Below are 18972 nucleotides of genomic sequence, written 5' to 3' on the forward strand. Positions count from 1 at the left end.
CATCTTATGAAGTCAGAAAACAAAAGAACCCCTGAGGTCAAATCAAAGGGACTCAAGACGGGGATCCCTGGGTGGCGCAGCGGTTTGGCGCCTGCCTTTGGCCCAGGGCGCGATCCTGGAGACCCGGGATCGAATCCCACATCGGGCTCCCGGTGCATGGAGCCTGCTTCTCCCTCTGCCTGTGTCTCTGCCTCTCTCTCTCTCTGTAACTATCATAAATAAATAAAAAAAAAAAATTTAAAAAAAAAAAAAAAAAGAAGTAATCATTAAAAAAAAAAAAAAAAAAAAAAAGGGACTCAAGACAACTAAGAGGACTCCTAATGGCCAAAACTGGGACAATTTAAGTATCCCTAAGAATAATTATGATGGATTAAAACTAACCAAACTTGTTAAAAACAGAAATATCTATATAAGTCTTCTATCAGTTCTTCTATAGCAAAGACTAAGGGTATGTGTTTAAAAACAAAAACAAAAACTTAATCTTTGTTTTAAACCAGAGGATCCATAGTTGAAAGAACCAATTCATTATTTTGAAACTCATAAGTAAAAGAAACAAATCAACCATTTCTCTTACTTAGTTCCCTTTCCTATGTAAACTATAGGAAAACAAACGGTGAGAAAATTTTTCCATAATGTATTTTAACTAGTAAGTGGAAATAAATGAAGAAACAATGAAGGAATTACAAAATCGGCATTTTGTTATACCCCTAAAGAAAGAATGAATCTGAGTAATAACCAATCATTTCTAAATTCAACAGACACCACTTGCCTTCTAATAAAGTGGTCTTGCCCAAAACTACCAACCAACCCGAATCTGTTTAAGCCTCAGGTTTGAATAGTAACTACCAATACCCAGGAAATACAGGATGGGGAGACAAAAGAACATGCTGAATGACACTATGGATACTATGGAGATGCAATCACCAAAATCCACAACTAAGAACCCTGCTTTTTCAACAAATACAATGGCAAAAAAAAAAAGGAGAGGAAACTTACTGACTTCAAAAGACTCAAGAGAGAGTATGAACAAATTTCATGTCTGGATTATATTTGGGTCCTGGCTCAAACCCAACTACAAAAAAAATCCATAGACTATCAGGAAAATTCAAACTCTTAACTAGATTTTTTGTTACTAGAGATTATTAGGACACTAAGTTATGTTTTCAAAAATCTCTATTCTTTTTGAGATAAACACTGAAGTATCTAAAGAAGAAGAATTCTATGGGTTCTTTCATAGCAAAGCTAGAAACTGCTTCAAAATAATCAGGAGAGTAGGAAAAGTGACAAGAAAGGATATAGATAAAACAAGTTTGGCCATGAGTTGATCACTGCTGGACCTGGGGATGGATACAGGAGGTTCATGATACCATTCTTTCTACTTCTCTCTCTTTTACACACATTTCAAATTTTCCATAATAAAAAGTAAAACCACATAAAATACTATACCTTGGCTCAAGGCTCTACTTTTCATCTAGCAGTACAAATGCAGCTGCCTGGTTTTCAAGTACTCTGTACACAGTTAATGTAATTTATGACTCCTCCCTAATCTCAATCTTCCTTTCTAAATGGGGAGTCTCTGAACACATTCATGGCTCATTCCTGTCTTCCTCTTTGATAAATCATGTCCTCTGCCTCCAGGACACTTCCTATTTTCTCCTCTATCCAGTCTGCCTTTTCTCAAGACCCAACTCAAATCTTACCTTTTTCATAAGACCTCGCCACAAATATACTGAGAAAATATACATAATTGTTCCCCCATCTCAGCTGGAAGAAATTATTTTTTTTGTTTTTTGTTTTTTGTTGGAAGAAATTATTTTTTAAAAAAAGAAACCCATTAATGGAAAAAAGAAATACCCATTAGTGGAAAACAAAATTAATTTAGTCCATTGTGTGTGATCAATTAAAAAAAAAAAGAGGGGGATCCCTGGGTGGCGCAGCGGTTTGGCGCCTGCCTTTGGCCCAGGGCGCGATCCTGGAGACCCGGGATCAAATCCCACATCAGGCTCCCGGTGCATGGGGCCTGCTTCTCCCTCTGCCTGTGTCTCTGCCTCTCTCTCTCTCTCTCTCTGTGACTATCATAAATAAATAAATAAAAATAATTAAAAAAAAAAAAAAAAAGAATACATAGATAGAAATCATCTGAGTGTAAGCATATTTTATGAGACTTTAGTTACAGAAGTATATATGAATGTGTGTGTAGGAGGCTGAGAAAGAAAATAAATAAATTTTATTTATTATTCATGAGATACACATACACACAAAGGGACAGAGAGAGAGAGGGAGGGAAGGAGGGAGGGAGGCAGGCAGGCAGGCAGGCAGAGACACAGGCAGAGGGAGAAGCAGGCTCCATGCAGGGAACCTGACATGGGATTCGATCCCAGGTCTTCAGGATCACGCTCTGGGCTGAAGGCAGCACTAAACCGCTGAGCCACCCAGGCTGCCCTGAAAGAAATTATTTATTGAGTCCCTACTAGAGGCAACACACTTTGGTGCTAAACAATGCCTCAGCTGCTTCATGGTCAGTTTCTAAAGGCAGCAATGCTGGAACTCAAGTAAGTTTTTTTCAAATAAGAAACATACGGACAACGTTCAAATTTCAAAAGCATAAAGGAAAAAAGTGAGGCCTAAGTCTGCCTCCCATACTGTCTTCAGCCTGACCCAGGCTCCCCTTCCTAAAGGGGATTAGCCATGGACAGTAGAGCCTTGCTTCTTCCTATCTTCTAAAACAGGACTTTCAAACATCTTTAATACACTGTAAATAATCCTTTTTACATTGCAACCAGTTCTCTCTCAGCCTCCTACACACACATTCATATATACTTATGTAACGAAAGTCTCATAAAATATGCTTACACTCAGATGATTTCTATCTATGTATTCTTTTTCTTTTTTTAAACTGATCACACACAACGGACTAAATTAATTTTGTTTTCCACTAATGGGTAGCAATCCAAGGTTTGAAAAATGCTGCTCTAAAAATAGTACGCAAGTAAATACACAGATCTCCCAATTAAAAAAAGGGGCAAACACCACATTGACTGAAATAAGCCACTATTTCTGTCATATTTAAAGTCCCATTTCAGGCAGTATAAATAGAACAACTTGTTGAAAACAAAACCACACTAAAGCACACAGCTCACACAGCTCAAAAACAAAAATAATAGGGAGAAACAAAGCCTTTAATTATAAAGTGAAATACAACTAAAAACAGCAACCACTGGAATCAATATGAAAACTCAATAGAGATTTGGCTAAAACAACAACAAAAAACACTTCCTAAGTTGAAAAATATATTCTTCTCAAAGAAAGGTCACAGAATTTTAAAGAAGGCTGAGAGCATTAGTCTCAGCCATCTTACAGATAAGGAAACAATTCCAGAAAGATTTTAAGTGTTCTGCCCAGTGGTGAAATTTTGATGGTAAAGGTGCTCCCTTCAGTTCCTAAAGAATGCTAAGGGGGCACCTGGGTGGCTCAGTGGTTGAGCATCTGCCTTTGGCTCAGGTCATGATCCTAGAGTCCTGGGATGGAGTCCTGCACTGAGCTCCCTGCAGGGGGCCTGCTTCTCCCTCTGCCTATGTCTCTGTCTCTGCCTCTCTCTGTATGTGTCTCTCATGAATAAACATACATAAAATCTAAAAAAAAAAAAAAAAAAAAAAAGGAATGCTAAGGACAGACCATTGTCTTCTGTCTCTCACACAAACAGGAGCCAGTGGGTCATCAGTACTTTGTCCTGGGAGATCTAGGCATATCACCCTAAAGCAGTGGTTCCCAAACCAGGAGCATCAGCTTCACCTGGGAACTTCTCACAAATGAGAATTCTTGGGCCATACCCCAGCAATGTTATCAAGCTCCAGTGGACTCTAATGCATGCTGAGTTTGAGAACCACTGCCCTTCCCAGTTCAGACAAAAGGCATTCCTTGAGAAAATTCCAAAGCCACTACACATCATCTCTTCAATGACTTAAAACTCACCTCATCAAATGACTTGTGGGGACGGATAACCATCTGGGATTCATATGATCTGACCCTTACAAATTCTGGAGACTCTGGAACACTAGGGTGCTCCACAGCACTGGTAAGGAGAAAAATTAAGGAAACTCTTAGTAATGTCTACATGTTAAAAACAAAAAACAAAAAACAAAAAACAGCATGAGAGCTAAAAAGGAAAATCTAAAAAGCTGGCTCTAATTTTTAAAACAGGAGTCACTAAAATGAATGAATAAAACTAAGTTCTAAAAACAAAGTGAGTTTCTTTGGTGATTCCTGGCTTTCTAGGCTTCACGTTGAAGAAGAGAGCATTTCTTTCTTTTTTTTTTTTTAATTATCAACTTAAGGAACTAAACAAAAAGCTTAATGAAAAGCTTATATCCCCCCCCCCTCCCAAAGAAAAGCTTATATCCCTTCAATCTCCCTAGACTATGGTCACCAGTCATAGCCCACTCATGTTCTAGTTGGGATGGATGGGGTCCTAGCATCACTCATAATAGCACTTAAAACATGTAAACTCCCACCAGACATATATGAAAGACACAGCTAAAGGAACTCAGCAGGAGCCACAGGTAACTACACATACCGTGACACCAACACCATCACGTTGTTTTCCTGATCCACGCTATACCGTCGAACATAAACATAATCCCGGGAGTACATTGGATACTAAAGCAAAGAATAGGCAGAATTAGTGTTCTGCCCCACACGGATGTGATGAAAGTAAGAAGAGTAGTAAAAATACTCACAGGAAAATGGGTTACCCAGTGAAGAACCTCAGAACCACTAACCACATCCCTCTCAATTACTTCCAGCTTGATTACCAGGGCATCCCACTTTTTTCTATACTCCGTATCCAGCTGCAGAAAGAGAAAAGACTATGGAAGACCCAAGAAATCCAAAACAAAGCTGCAGAAGACTTCTCCAGACGCTTGGACCTCTGACCCAAGGACCTTATTCTGAAACAGTAACCTGACCTAAAAGCAGCAAAGTGTGAAAGATACGGCTGTGTATACTACAGGTAAGTCTTTTAAAATCCTTTGTTAGGGGCAGCCCGAGTGGCTCAGCAGTTTAGCGTCTGCCTTCGGCGCAGGGTGTGATCCTGAAGTCCCCGGATCAAGTCCCACATTGGGCTCCCTGCATGGAACCTGCTTCTCCCTCTGCCTGTGTCTCTGCCTTGCTCTCTCTCTGTGTCTCTCATGAATAAATAAACAAAATCTTTAAAAAAAAAATCCTTTGTTATAGGCCCATAGCGTTATACCTTGAAAACATAATCTTATTAAAAAATAAGACAAAGCAAAGAAAAACTTAAGAAAAAAAATATTGTGATAGATATGTCTGGGAAAAATACAATAGATAATGATATAATGTGTAAGGGCAAAACAATTTTTTAAAGTTTTAAACAGGGGCGCCTGGGTGGCTCAGCAGTTGGGTGCCTGTCTTCAGCCCAGGGCCTGATCCTGGAGACCCGGGATCAAGTCCCACATCGGGCTCCCCATGGGAAGCCTGCTTCTCCCTCTGCCTGTGTCTCTCATGAATAAAAGTATGAGCAGATACCTCACACAAAGAAATACAAGTATCATGTTTTTTAATTTCAGCATTGACTAATAAGTAGGGAATTTCAAAATAAGACATATCGTACACATCCAAACCCAACAAAAATTCAATATAAATTCAGTGTGTGGGGGGAAGTGTGCACTTACATCTTACTAGTGAAAGCCTGACAAAACAGGCTTTTCATTCATTTCTCCCCAAGGAGGAAAGAGTCTTTGAATAGATACTCTTCATCTTTACTAAATAAAAATATCTTCACTGGGGATGTTCCAGATTACTAAATCCTGACTGGAACTGTACTGAAAAGGAATATGCTATAAAGGACATCACTGGGTCAACAGATAAAAAACCAAAAAAAAAAAAAAACAGATAAAAAACCAGAATACAAACAGAAGGTTATAACCTAAGAGCTGCATGCAACATGTTAAATTTATAAACTTTGATAATGATACCATGGTTAAGAGAACATGTCTAGTTTTAGGAAATATACATTGAAGGATTCTGGAATAAAGGGCCACATATGTAATTTACCCTTAAACTATTTGGGGAAAAATAACTATAAACCCTTATAAAATATACTAAAGCATTCAAATACATCCCTATATTTAATCTTCCCAATAGCCCTATGAGAGAACAGAATTGATCTCATCCCCACTGCACAAAGAGTAGTAAGTCCAATGTTTACCCAGATGCTATCTGACATGAGATGAAGGGTACAAAGATAGATGGATGTACTGAAGCCAATGTCTTCTGAGTTGAAGAAATTATTCATGTGGACAGTGGTAAGTGGATTTCTAGGCTTAGAAGCTCCAAAACTGGGAAGAAAAATTTACTCACCTGAACATTGAAGAACTGCCGGGGTGTCACATCTGTGTAGGTTCCAAAAACTAGAATGTCAAGAAAGAACAAGAGATGTTTGCCACACCTTCATCGCTCACCTTATTTCTATCACTTAACTGTATTTTAATTTTAGAGTACTGACAGAATTTAAAGGCAGATTCAGAAACTAGACGTCACATTGGGGGAGCAAAGTAAGACAAAGACAACCTACAGTAAAGAATAGTAATGAAGACGCTGAGATGCTTATCATCTGGGAGAAAAACAAAAACAAAAAACAGGAAACCATGGCAAATTTTCTGAGCAACAACCAGAACAAAAGGTTTAGAGAGTATGAAGAACAAAAGTCCTGCACATCTGGGAAAGGACATCATAGAACACACCTGCAAGGCAGCCAAGCTGGGCTCACCTCTGTACTGGTAAAGGTGGGTGCCTGTAATAGGACGCCGCCAGAGCTTGAAGTGTTTCTTATCCATCACCATTTCCCATGGCTGTTCTTTGCCCCCTGAATCTTCAGTCCCTTCTGTCTGGGATTTTGGTTCTGGAGGGTGGCGTTCAACTCCAGAGCGCTGAAACATATGTGACATTTCCTCCAACCGTTTCATCTCATCAATAGATCTGCAAAGGAGAAAAACAAAAGGTACAGGTGGCTGTAGTCAATCTCATGAAATGAAATGTCCACACAATGAATTGTATAAAAATGGTATGCGTTTTGGGATGCCTGGGTGGCTCGGTGGTTGAGCTTTTGCCTTTGGCTCAGGTTGTGATCCTGGGGTCCTGGGACCGAGTCCCACATTGAGCTCCCTGCGTGGAGCCTGCTTCTTCTGCCTATATCTCTGCCTCTCATGAATAAACAAACATGATTTTCATCATCCCCCCCCCTCGCAAAACCTATACCCATCAGCAGTCACTCCCCAGTCGTGTCTCCCCATAAACCTCTGACACCAACTAATCTATTTTGTCTCTATGAACTTGCCTATTTTGGACAATTCATATAAAGAGAATTATACAATATATAGTCTAGTGTCTTAGCATATTTTTCAAGGTTGATTCATGGTATACACTTTGTTCCTTCTTTTTTTGACTATTTCACTGAATGGGATATATCATATTTTGTTTATCCATTCATCAGGTGATGGGCATTTAGGTTGTTTTTACTTTTTAGCCATTATGAATAATAATGCTATGAACATTTGTGTTACCAGTTTTCATGTAGACACAGGTTTTCAGTTCTCTTGAGTAGGTTCCTAGGAGTGGATCAGCTGGGTGATGGCAACTGTTTAACCTTTTGAGGAAGTACCAAAATATTTTCCAAAGCAGCTGCACCATCTTATAGTCAAACCAACAATGTATGAGGGTTCCAACTGCTTCACATCCTTGCCAACACTTGTTATTAGACAATAACTATCTCTCTGATTCTAGCAGTTCTAGTGGGTGTGAGAAGTAGATCTCATTGTGGTCTTTGATTTGTATTTCACCAGTGACTAATGACACTGGCATATTTTCCAGTGCTTATTGGCCATCTGTGTATTTAATTTGGAGAAATATCTATTGAAATCTTTGCCTATTTTTAAATTGGATTGTCTTTTTATTACTAAATTGTAAGAGTGTTTATATATTCTGAATAATGGTCCCTTATCAGATATGATTTATAAATATTTTCTCTTGGGATGCCTGGGTGGCTCAGTGGTTGAGCCTTTGGCTCAGGGCATGATCCTAGAGTCCCGAGATCGAGTCCCACACTGGGCTTCCTGCATGGAGCCTGCTTCTCCCTCTGCCTGTGTCTCTGCTTCTCTCTGTGTGTTTTTCATGAATAAGTAAATAAAATCTTTAAAAAATATTTTTTCTCTCATTCTGTGGGTTGTCTTTTCACTTTTTTGATAGTGACCTTTGATAAACAAGTCTTTAATTTTGATGAAGTCTAATTCATCTACATTTTCTTTGAGTGCTTATGTTTCTTGTGTTACAGCTAAGAAACCATCACATTTCCTAATCTAAAGTCATAAGGACTTATGACTATATTTTCTTCTAAGAATTTCTTAAGATTTTATTTATTTATTCATGGCAGACACAGAGAGAGGCAGAGGCACAGGCAGAGGGTGAAGCAGGCTTCCTGTGAGGAGCCCGATGGGAGACTCAATCCCAGGACCCCAGGATTACACCCAGAGCCGGAGGCAGACACTCAATCACTGAGCAACCCAGGTTCTCCTCTTCTAAGAGTTTTAGTATTAGTTAACAGTTTGATCCATTTAGAGTTCATTTTTGTATGTGGTGTGAGGTAGGGGATCTAAACATTTTGCATGTGCATTTCTACTTGTCCCAGTGCCATTTGAGTCTGGGTGGCTCAACAGTTGAGCGTCTGCCTTTGACTCAGGGCATGATCCCAAGCTCCCCGGATTGAATCCCGTGTCGGGCTTCCTGCATGGAGCCTGCTTCTCCCTCCCTCCCTCCCTCCCTCTCTCTCTCTCTCTCCTGCTTCTCTCTCTCTTTCTCTCTCAGTCTCTCATGAATAAATATTTTAAAGAAAAAAAATGAAGACTGTTCTTGGGACACCTGGGTGACTTAGCAGTTGAGTGTCTGTCTGCCTTTGGCTCAGGGTGTGATCCCATGGTCCTGGGATCGAGTCCCATATCAGGTTCCCCGCATGGAGCCTGCCTCTCCCTCTGCGTCTGCCTCTTTCTGTGCCTCTCATGAACAAATAAATAAAATCTTTTTTAAAAAAATAAAGGTTTTTCTAAACTCTCGATTTTATTCCAACAATTTAAATATCTTAAATATCTATCCTTATGCTAGTACCATATCATCTGAACTAGTATAGCTTAGTAGTAAGTTTTCAAATCAGGAAGAGTCAGTCCCCCAATTTGATGTCCTTTTTCAAGACAGTTTTGACCATTTCAGGTCTTTTCCATTTCCATGTAAGTATTAGGATTAGCTTGTCGATTTGCACAAGGTAGTGTGCTAAGATTCTGATAGCGATTGTGTTGAATTTATAAATAAGTTTGATTAGTACTGTTATCTTTACAATATTGTCTTCCAACAAATGAACAGAGATCTTCTCATTTATATGCTTTAAAATTTCTTGCAATGGTCTTTTATAGTTTTCAGCAAGGACGTGGAATGCAATGTTGAAGGGAAGTGATAAGAGCACACATCTTTGTCTTATTCCTGATATTAGGGGAAAAGCTTTCAGGCTTCCACCATTAAACTATGTGTTAGCAAAACAAAAAAACAAAAAAACAAAAAACAAAAAAACAAAACAAAAACTATGTGTTAGCTGTGTTTTTTGTAGATGCCCCTTACCAAATTGAGGAAGTTTCCTTCTATCCCTAGTTGTTGAATACTTTTATTTTATCATGAAAGGAGACTGAACTGTCAAAAGCTTTTCTCCATGTACTGAGATGATCATGTGGGGTTTTTTTGTCCTTTATTCTATTAGCATGTTGTAGTGTTTACTACAACATCATTTTTATATGATAACTAACCATATTCTCCTGAAATAAATGCCACCGTTCCTGTTCCTTTCTATGTTACTGGATTCCACCTGTTAGTATTTTGTTCTGAACAGCATAAAGCTTTAAAACATTTAAGGTAATACCATGTATATGCTTTTGTGTCATTATGTATCATTTAGGGACATATACATATTTATAAAGACACAGAAAGGAATGAAATGCAACAAATTGAGATAGATAATCTGGGAGACATAAGAGATTTCAACTGGACAAGGGCACAGAGGAGGCTTTAACTATAATATTTTATTTCTTAAACACAATTGTATTTGGGGGTTCTTGGGTGGCTTAGTTGGTTAAGAAACCAACTCCTGGTTTTAGCTAAGGTCATGACCTCAGCATCCTGAGATGGGAGCTCTGTGGGGGCTCTGCCAGAGCAGACAGTCTGCTTAGGATTCTTTCACCTGGGTGCTCTCTATTTCCTTCTAAAATAAATATCTTTTAAAAATATCTAACTGCATTTGTAACATTCACATTAAAGTCTTTTTATATAACTGAAACATTTTAAGTTTTTTTTTTTTTTTTTTAAAGAAAGTGTGAGGAGGTGGGCAGAGGGAGAGTTGGCTTAATTGACTGAGCCACCTAGGCACCAACAAGGCATGTTTAAAAAATTATAAAATGTTTCAGAGGTGCCTGCGTGGGTTAGTTGGTTAAGCACTGGACTCCTGATTTCAGCTCAGGTCATGATCTCAGGGTCCTGAGATCAAGTCCCATATGGGCTCCTCACTGAATGTGGAACCTGGTTAACATTCTTTCTTCCTCTCCCTCTGCCCACACCCTTGTGCATGCACATGCATGCACATCCTTGCTCTCAAATACATAAAAGCTTAAAAACAAAAACAAACAAACAAAACCCATAGATTGTATTTTCCCCTTAACTTTTAAATAGTGGATAGGAAAGAAAGCTTGTTGGCCCTCTGTATCATATACAATGCTTCTGCTCTTCAAGACTGAAGAAAATACCAACTACTAATACATTTTGTCTGAAATGCCCACTCCTCTTTAACCTTCAAAAAACATAAGGTTCAAGGTTAACTTCCAGGCAGAGTTAACCATATACATTTACTTCTATTCCTATGCAGACACATATTCTATTATATTATGCTTACCTTATCTTTATATCTGCCTTCCTTACTGAACTATGAATCCCCTAATATCCCAGAATCAGATCCTAGCAAGTACCTGGTAAACACCAGGCACTCAAATGTTTACTGAATAAATTAAGTATGAAAGTAGGCCCCAACAATTCAAATTCTTATTAAAAGACAACATTAGTACATTACTTTAAAATTCAAAAATTCAAAAGTTATATTAAAGTTATATTCAAAGTTATACGATGAAAAGTTCAGAGCAATCCAAAGTGATGATGACTGTAAAGATCTGTGTTCCAGTCCTGGCTCTGCCAACTGGCTATGTGATCTTATGCAAATCATCTTACCTGTAAGGCCCTCCCTTTTCCACCTATAAAGTTAAGACATTATTTCCTGAAGGTTTCTATTAGCTCTAAAATTCCATTTCTGAATTTTAAACTTTGTACTTAGATAAAAATATTTATATAGGGAACATTTTGTTGTTTTGACAGCCCAAAATCTTTTCATATTTGAGAGAATCCCAAGTAGGTGGGATAGAGCCCCCTCTCAAGTCCTAGCAGTTAGAACATGACACCTAATTTAAGTGAGGTTAATTAGACACTTCTAGTAGAGGATATGAATCATGAGGAAATAATAAAAGGCACAAGATCTTTTGGAGATTATTCTCCATGATCTTGAAGGAGCTGAGTGTCCAACAGTGCAATCAATCCAGGGAAAACAAAACCAGGGATGCCTAGGTGGCTCAGCAGTTAACCATCTGCCTTCAGCTCAGGGGGTGATCCTGGAGCCCCAGGATGGAGTCCCACATCAGGCTCCCTGCATGGAGCCTGCTTCTCCCTCCACCTATGTCTCTGCCTCCCTCTCTGTGTGTCTCTCACGAATAAATAAAATCTTATTAAAAAACAAACAAACAGCAACACTGCCCTAAGGAGATTATTCCTACAGCAGGTCTTGGCCAACCTGTATTCTGACCTTCTTGTCAATGCCCTGAGTGACATAACACCTTTAATTAATCCCTTTGATCAATGTCTTTTGGCTTAAGTTAAGAACCCTAGCCAGTATAATTTATACTGATGTCCTGATGAAAAAAGTTTAACTATATTTTCAAATTTTTAATTTGAATTAAAAATTGCAAAACAGGATTCACTGCTACCACTGCAAACGCATAGAAATGGGGAAGGAACTTTACAGTAGACAATAAGATCTTTCAGGAGAAAGCAAAAGCAAAACCACAGCTAGACTTGCTCAGAACAATTCAGGCATACAGGGAACCAGTTATGACACTTTTCTGGACTAGCAAGGCATTCTTCAATAAAAATTAAGCACCACCCGTGAATGTCATTCTTATCACAAAATGAAGGGCAGAAATGCCTTATTAAAAGTACATCAGAAGCTCATAAAATTACACTGTAATAAGATTTCAAGAAAATTAAACTATATGACTATATGCAATATTTTTAATGGCCGTCTAAGGTGGTACAGAGCTTCTGATCCATTGCTTAATCAACCTCTCCTATATAATTAAAGGTCACTAGGTGGCCTTGATTAAAATTATGAGACCAAGTCTCCAGAGGAGGAGAAAAATGTCGTGTGAAGGCACGACATTCATTCTTGAAATAGCACAATCTAAATGCTGGTGCAAGACTGCAGCATGAAATGCAAATGATTCTTGCCCCCATATTCAACAATCTCTGAAAGATCTCAACTTCGAAATGCTGACATGCAGACATAATTAGCACACAGGTGCCCAAAGTCTCTATCATATATGTGAAGGAAGGAAAACCTCTCACCATACATCTCTTTAGCCTGCTGTGCCAAATCTTGTTTGGACAGGGTGGGTGTCTAAACTTTGTTATCTAAGAGACTTAACAAGTAGTAAGAAAGGACAAAAGAGATTATTCCCAAAATAGTAACAGCAGATTAGTAAGAGGATCAAGAAAAGACAGCCAATGCTTCTCTTTCTCCAAAACTAAAGTCATTTCAACAGATGAAAAAGGCTGGGCTGAGAGGTATGAAAACTGAAGGCATAAAACTATTAAAACAAAGTAATAAGTATAACCAGATTTGGCTAATGTAGGAGATCCTGCCCTCAGTAGAGTTTGATACAAAGGTCCAAGATTATTCAAATGAAGCCATTCCTGTAATTAGTAATTTCAGTAAAAAACAAAAACAAAAACAAAACTGCATTTCATATGATCCCTTCGATAAATTCCAAATTACTGTTAAAGTCAAAGACTTTTATTATAACTGTCAAGAGACAAAAGAAATATAAGACATCAGCTGATTCACTGCAATTCTGAGCCAACTGGTTAATGGTAAAATAATGAAGACAATGTCAAAAAATTCAAATCAAATTTTACGTAGTTCTGATCATCTAAGAACGGTATGTCAGTAAAAAGAAATCTTCAAGTGACAGTGACAAAAAGAAAAAGGACTTTTTGTTAATCATATATCTAATACTGAAAAGTTAAAATTGTTCTAAATGCTTTGAGAAACAAAACTGGGAAACTGAACAATTTTCTTTATGAAACTTTACTGGCACTTATTTACTCAAATTTCTGGAGCAATGGACTGTAACTTTTTTAAACAGAGGAGGGGTTAATGGAACATTTTCCCCTAGCCTTTCATATTTCTTAACTTCCTTCCTCTTTTTGTTCCTGTAATTTTTTTTTAATGTTCCAAAGCAATAAAAAATTACTACTGTATTTTTCCATAAGATCGCTGTGGGCTCACAGAATAAGTGATTCTACACCAAAAACAGTGATTGAAAAGTTATTTTGTTTGACTTGTATAAATGAAACCAATTGGGTAAAAATGCTAGACCAAGCATTTAAAAGACCTAATTTCTGCACCTGGCCCCCATCAGTCAAAATCACTTTGTACAAGTTACTTCTTTTTCTCAAATTTTCTTGCTGTTGCTAGAAAAATGAGATTCTATTTGTTAAGATGTTCTTAAGCACAAGAGAACTGAAAGCAAGGTTAGTCCTTTTCCTTCTAAATAGAAACTTAAATAATATAAGAAAAAACACATACCATGTTAAATCACACATTCAAAGAGAATACAAGAACAAGATGGTGCAGAAACAGCACAAGAAGAACCAAATGCTGTGATTTAGAGGCCATGGGACAATCATGCTCTTCTTCCATTATACAATGAAAAAAAATGTACTTGTCCCGAGGCACATTCAACTGTACTCCATTATGGAAGCCACTCAATATCCTTTCACTAGAGCAAACAAAATCTAAGATGTACTAAACTAGCTATGACAAAACTCAGCAGTGGCTCCTTTAAAGCAAATTGAATACTTAACAAAGAAAGTTAACCCGAATCCAGAATACTTTATTCAATAAAATAAAATACAAAATATTAGAAATATGAGAAATCTACAGAACCACTTTACAAACAAGATGTAGTTGAACAGAGTATTTGTCTCTATAGCAAGACAACAAACATTTGTAAAAAATCCTCAAAATGGATACCTTCGTCAAGTTTTAAGTATATGACTGAATTCAGGCATGAACTGGAAAATGAAGTGCTAAATGAAAGCCTTTACTAAATAACAACTCTGGAGGGCCAAAAAAGCATCTTAAGTGTTCTGACTGACCTTAAGTCTAAGTTTATGAAATTCCCAAGTGAGTTAACAGCAATACCTCTTCAGGAGTTGGATTAGAATCAAAAATGTTTCAACTGTCCCCAGGTTTCAGAGACAGCCCAAAGAAGACAGAGAGGAAAACAGAATGAATACAGGGCCTGGTCAACTGGTCTCTCTGTCTGCCTCAGTGAGTAGTGACTACTGGCTCAAATGTTTATCACATTCATCTTTTACCTTGTTTTCTTCTCTGGCTCCCACTAATGGAAGACCTACTAAACCGAGGCTCCAGGATATATTGTCCATAAAAACACATGAAGTAGGCCAAAGAATGTCATCTACCACCTAGGCCCCTAAATTTCCACCCCAAAACATCTTCCCTCTCTTTTGCATCAAATAATTTGCCCTTTTCTGGTCTTTCTCTTTCCTAAATAGATCCAACTGGGAATTTTCCTTTCAAATATGACTACTGTGGAACATGAGTATATCATCTCACGAAATCAAGCAGTTAATTGATCAAATCTCAAATTCAACCAGTTAATTGATAATTTCTTAATTTATTTATTTTTTTTTAATTTTTTTTATTTATGATAGTCACACAGAGAGAGAGAGAGAGGCAGAGACATAGGCAGAGGGAGACGCAGGCTCCATTCCCTGGGAGCCCGACATGGGATTCGATCCTGGGTCTCCAGGATCGCGCCCTGGGCCAAAGGCAGGCACTAAACCACTGCGCCACCCAGGGTTCCCGATAATTTCTTAATTTAAAAGTTTTCCTTCCATAAATTAATTTCTCATACCTGAGATTGTTTCATTAGACCAATGGACAAGCTGCAACAGAATACTAACAGAAATTAGGTACACTACCTATCATCCTTTATTAGCTTAACATTTTTGTGAATAAGATTGCTGTTATAATTTTAAGTTGCATTTATATCCTCAAGGTGGACATTCAGTGACTAGGAAATTTTCTTATTATACTAATGTAGGAATCAAAACCACAGTCTAGGGCCAAGCATCTATTTTTGTAAATAAAGTTTTATTGGGAAACAAAAATTTAAGGGAGAGAGGGAGAGCAGTTTAGGAAAATCAGAGATACTGTGAAGTGAAAGCTAAATCAAATCAGAGCTAAATCCCTAAGACTACTTGAAAACTGTTACGGGCTCAGATTTAAAACCATATATTAACAAATTCAATCAGTGGTACTGCATTTTTTCACACAGAAGTTTTGATGATGATGACAGCGTGATTTCAGAGCCTAATGAAACAGTATTCCCTAAGTTCTAGCTAAAGCAGCAGAAAATTGACCTAATTTTTGCAGGTTAAAATGTCTGGGGGCTCCTGGTTTGTCTGAGGAAGACCAACCTCTTCCAGCCTCATTATTCCGCCACAAGAGTCACGGTAACAAAAGAACTCTCCTGGCGTTTCTCGTGAAATCCCATTTGGAACGAAGTATTTTGTAATTGCATAATCATACCCTTAGGTCAAATTTAAAATCTGCTTTGAGCTTGCACCTTTCGGGATGAGTTAAAAGATCTCGTGAACAAAAGGTTACATGCCTTCAGCACCTTATTTATTTTTTACAACGTTATTTCTTCCGTGTCATGCCCTCTATTCAAAGTCTTCCCTCCTACACTAACCTATACTTCGTTATTTCTAACCCGACACGTGAAATTAACACAGAGGCAATAAACACACACACACACACACACACACACACACACACACAAACGTGGTCTGCTAAAGCAGGATCAAGTGACCGCACCGCCACTTCCAAGTACCACCCGGTAAACGGGAGACACCGAGCCAAAAGCAGGCCCCTGGGTTCGACGTGCCACCCTCCGGACCGGCCCGGCCCCCGCCCCAGCGAACCCGAACCACCTCGCCTCCGGTCTCACCTCTGCAACTCCTCCTCCTGGATCCTCTCCTCGTCCCACACGAACACGCCCGCGAGCGCCGCCATCAAGGCAGAGGCATGGCCAGGGCGGCCGCGCAGCCGGCGCCAGAGGCGTCCGAGGAGGACGCGGCGCGAGCTCTCCGAGTAGAGGCGGCCGTACAGCTGCGCGATCTGCTGCGCGCGCCGCACGCGCAGGCCCGTCACAAAGCGGCACTGATTGGCCAGCAGAGCGAGCAGGCCCCCGCCCCGCGCCCCCGCGCGCCCAGCCGCCGCCGCGCCCGCCAGCCAGGCGGCCAGGGCCGGCGGCCTCCGCAGGAACATGCCTGCGCGCGCCCCGGCCGGACCCCCTTGCCCCGCCCCCTGCGCCCGCCGCGCGCCCGGAGGCCAACTAGGCCTCCCTCACGGGGCCGAAGGAACGATCCCGGGAAGCGCGGGCGGCCTGACGCCCAGTGCCCCTAACTGGCCGGCCCCGAACTCCTCTCACGGTCTAACAGGCTTTCCATCTATCTCTGCAGCAACCGCTGAGGAAGAATCCCCTCTGCGGAGAGAGTCGGTCATGGCACAGCCGCGGGGGCGGCCCCGCAACCGCTGCAAGGGGCGTTCCTAGGCTCGGGCCGCGAACCCGGTGGGCCGGCGGCCGGTCAGCCCTGTTGGCCCCCCCTGCCTCCTTGGCGTCCTCAAGCCGGCGCCAGGGTTCGTGCTGGAGCGCTCCTGAGAAGCAGTGAGGTGGGCGGCCCAGCTGCTGCAGCAGGTGAGGTCCCGGGTGTTCCGTGTCCACCACATGCGCTGCCCGCCTACAACCTACCCCCTTCACGGACGCCCGGGCCCTGATTGGGCGCGGCCCGGACTCCTCGGTGCTGATTGGCGCTGCCAAGGGCTCGTCACCGCTCCTTCCCGCCCCTCCGCGCAGCGTGCCGGACCCCTAAGCTAGCAAGGTAGGTGGCGCAGCAGAGAGCCAGTCAAGGGCGCCTCACAGAGTGACCCACAGACCCTGCCGCCGCCGCCATCATCTTCCGGCCTCCCGACCCCACCCCGCTGAGGGGTGCCACCAAGTGCCAGTTAGGTTCCTGCGCGGTGCTCAGTTGGTCCGAGAGGCGGGAGAGCGTCGTCTCTTTCAGTACTTTGAATGAAGAGCGGGCTGGGGTCTCAGCATCGTCTCTGCCGGGTGCTGAGGGTGTCCAGGTTGGGGGAGTGGGAGGGGGCTGGACGGTGTGGACGCCCTGGTGAGTGGGAGACCCTGCGGAAGCCCAGAAGTAGCTACGGTCGAGACCTTCGTCCATCTCTCCCGGGCTGGCTCTCGCGGAAGCGCCCCAATTACCCACGGTACAGAGCCGGGCTCCGAGGGTGGGCGTCAGCACTCGCTAGAGCGGGCCGTCGCGGCATCCTTAGAGCCCAGGACACTTTACCGAGACCTAGGTGGGCAGGTGGCCTGTCGCAGGCCGGAAATGAGGAAGCCTCGTGGTAAAAGGGTAGCAGAATGCCAGTTCGACTGGTGGCTGTCCCATTCCCTTTGACTCAAAGGTGCCAGCGGAAGGGTGAACAGGTTTCCTGAAACCTACTTGCACCACCGATGAAGGACATTAAACTATTATTATTCTGTACCCAATCTCATTAAAATCAAACTGTTGGAGGTCTAGTAGGAAAACCTTACACTAAATTGTTTCCTTAATTTTTTTACATCCATATTAAGTGCCTTAGGGACAAGAAAAAAAATACTGTAAAAGGATGTCTTGAACAAAAGGGGTTGTGCTCATTCCAACACTGCGTTTAGAAATTTAACTGTAGCTATTTGAGCAATTGTAGATGTTCTTAATAAACGGTGTTTCTCCAAAAAGAAAAAAATTAAGCTTTACTAGAAGCTGAAATTCAGATCTATCCTATCCAGACTGTCTGATTTTACTCTGGGAATTCGTATTGATATTTAGTTTTCCTTGAAAGCAAGTAAGGAGAAGGGGAATATAACAGAAAATAGTATTTGAAGCTTTGATGAGTCAGGCTTTTTTCAGTGATGGCCAGGAGGGAGGTATGGGGAAAGAAGATGAACTTTCCTACTGTCTTGCTTCCCTTGATTAAAAGCTTAGCACTTGTACTCGTTTGTTTTATTTCTGTTTTTGTTTTATCAAAATGTATTCTCAGGAACTCCAGCCAAACCCCTCTAATCTGGCCATTTTTCTCCATCTCTACGCCTCTTTTCCTTCAGTACATAAACACAAGTCCATCTTCAAAAAAGCTTTGAAAAACAAAAGACTTTTAGGGACACCTGGGTGGCTCAGTGGTTGCATCTGCCTTTGGCTCAGGGTGTGATCCTGGAGTCCCAGGATCAGGTCCCACATCGGGCTCATTGCATGGAGCCTGCTTCTCCCTCTGCCTGTCTCTCATGAATACATAAATAAAATCTTAAAAAAAAAAAAAAAAAAGACTTTGAGTTCCTCTTTCCAGATACCACTTTTTTTTCCTTTAGCACTTAGAATTTTATTTTTTTGTTTTTGTTTTTAAAGATTAATTTATTC

At 40.7% G+C, this 18972-nt stretch overlaps 1 protein-coding gene across 3 annotated transcripts in view; it reads right to left on the minus strand.

The window, feature by feature from the left end:
* The window catches only part of STARD7 (StAR related lipid transfer domain containing 7), a 29366-nt gene extending 12092 nt beyond the window's left edge, over window positions 1–17274 (minus strand). Inside the window, exons 1-6 of one of the 3 annotated variants that reach the window (XM_077843400.1) lie at window positions 16464–16705; window positions 6788–6996; window positions 6379–6428; window positions 4737–4847; window positions 4574–4656; window positions 3973–4072 (exon numbers count right to left, since the gene is read on the minus strand). In XM_077843400.1, coding sequence (XP_077699526.1) covers window positions 3973–4072; window positions 4574–4656; window positions 4737–4847; window positions 6379–6428; window positions 6788–6996; window positions 16464–16528 — 618 coding nt within the window. In that variant the 5' untranslated portion in view covers window positions 16529–16705. Of the gene's footprint in view, window positions 1–3972; window positions 4073–4573; window positions 4657–4736; window positions 4848–6378; window positions 6429–6787; window positions 6997–16463 lie in introns of all 3 variants that reach the window. The other 2 variants (XM_077843402.1, XM_077843401.1) reach the window with 2 other exon arrangements.
* Between the last annotated feature and the right edge of the window lie 1698 nt (window positions 17275–18972).

This window comes from Canis aureus, chromosome 12, assembly GCF_053574225.1.
Source record: "Canis aureus isolate CA01 chromosome 12, VMU_Caureus_v.1.0, whole genome shotgun sequence".
In the NCBI taxonomy this organism is placed as follows: domain Eukaryota; kingdom Metazoa; phylum Chordata; class Mammalia; order Carnivora; family Canidae; genus Canis; species Canis aureus.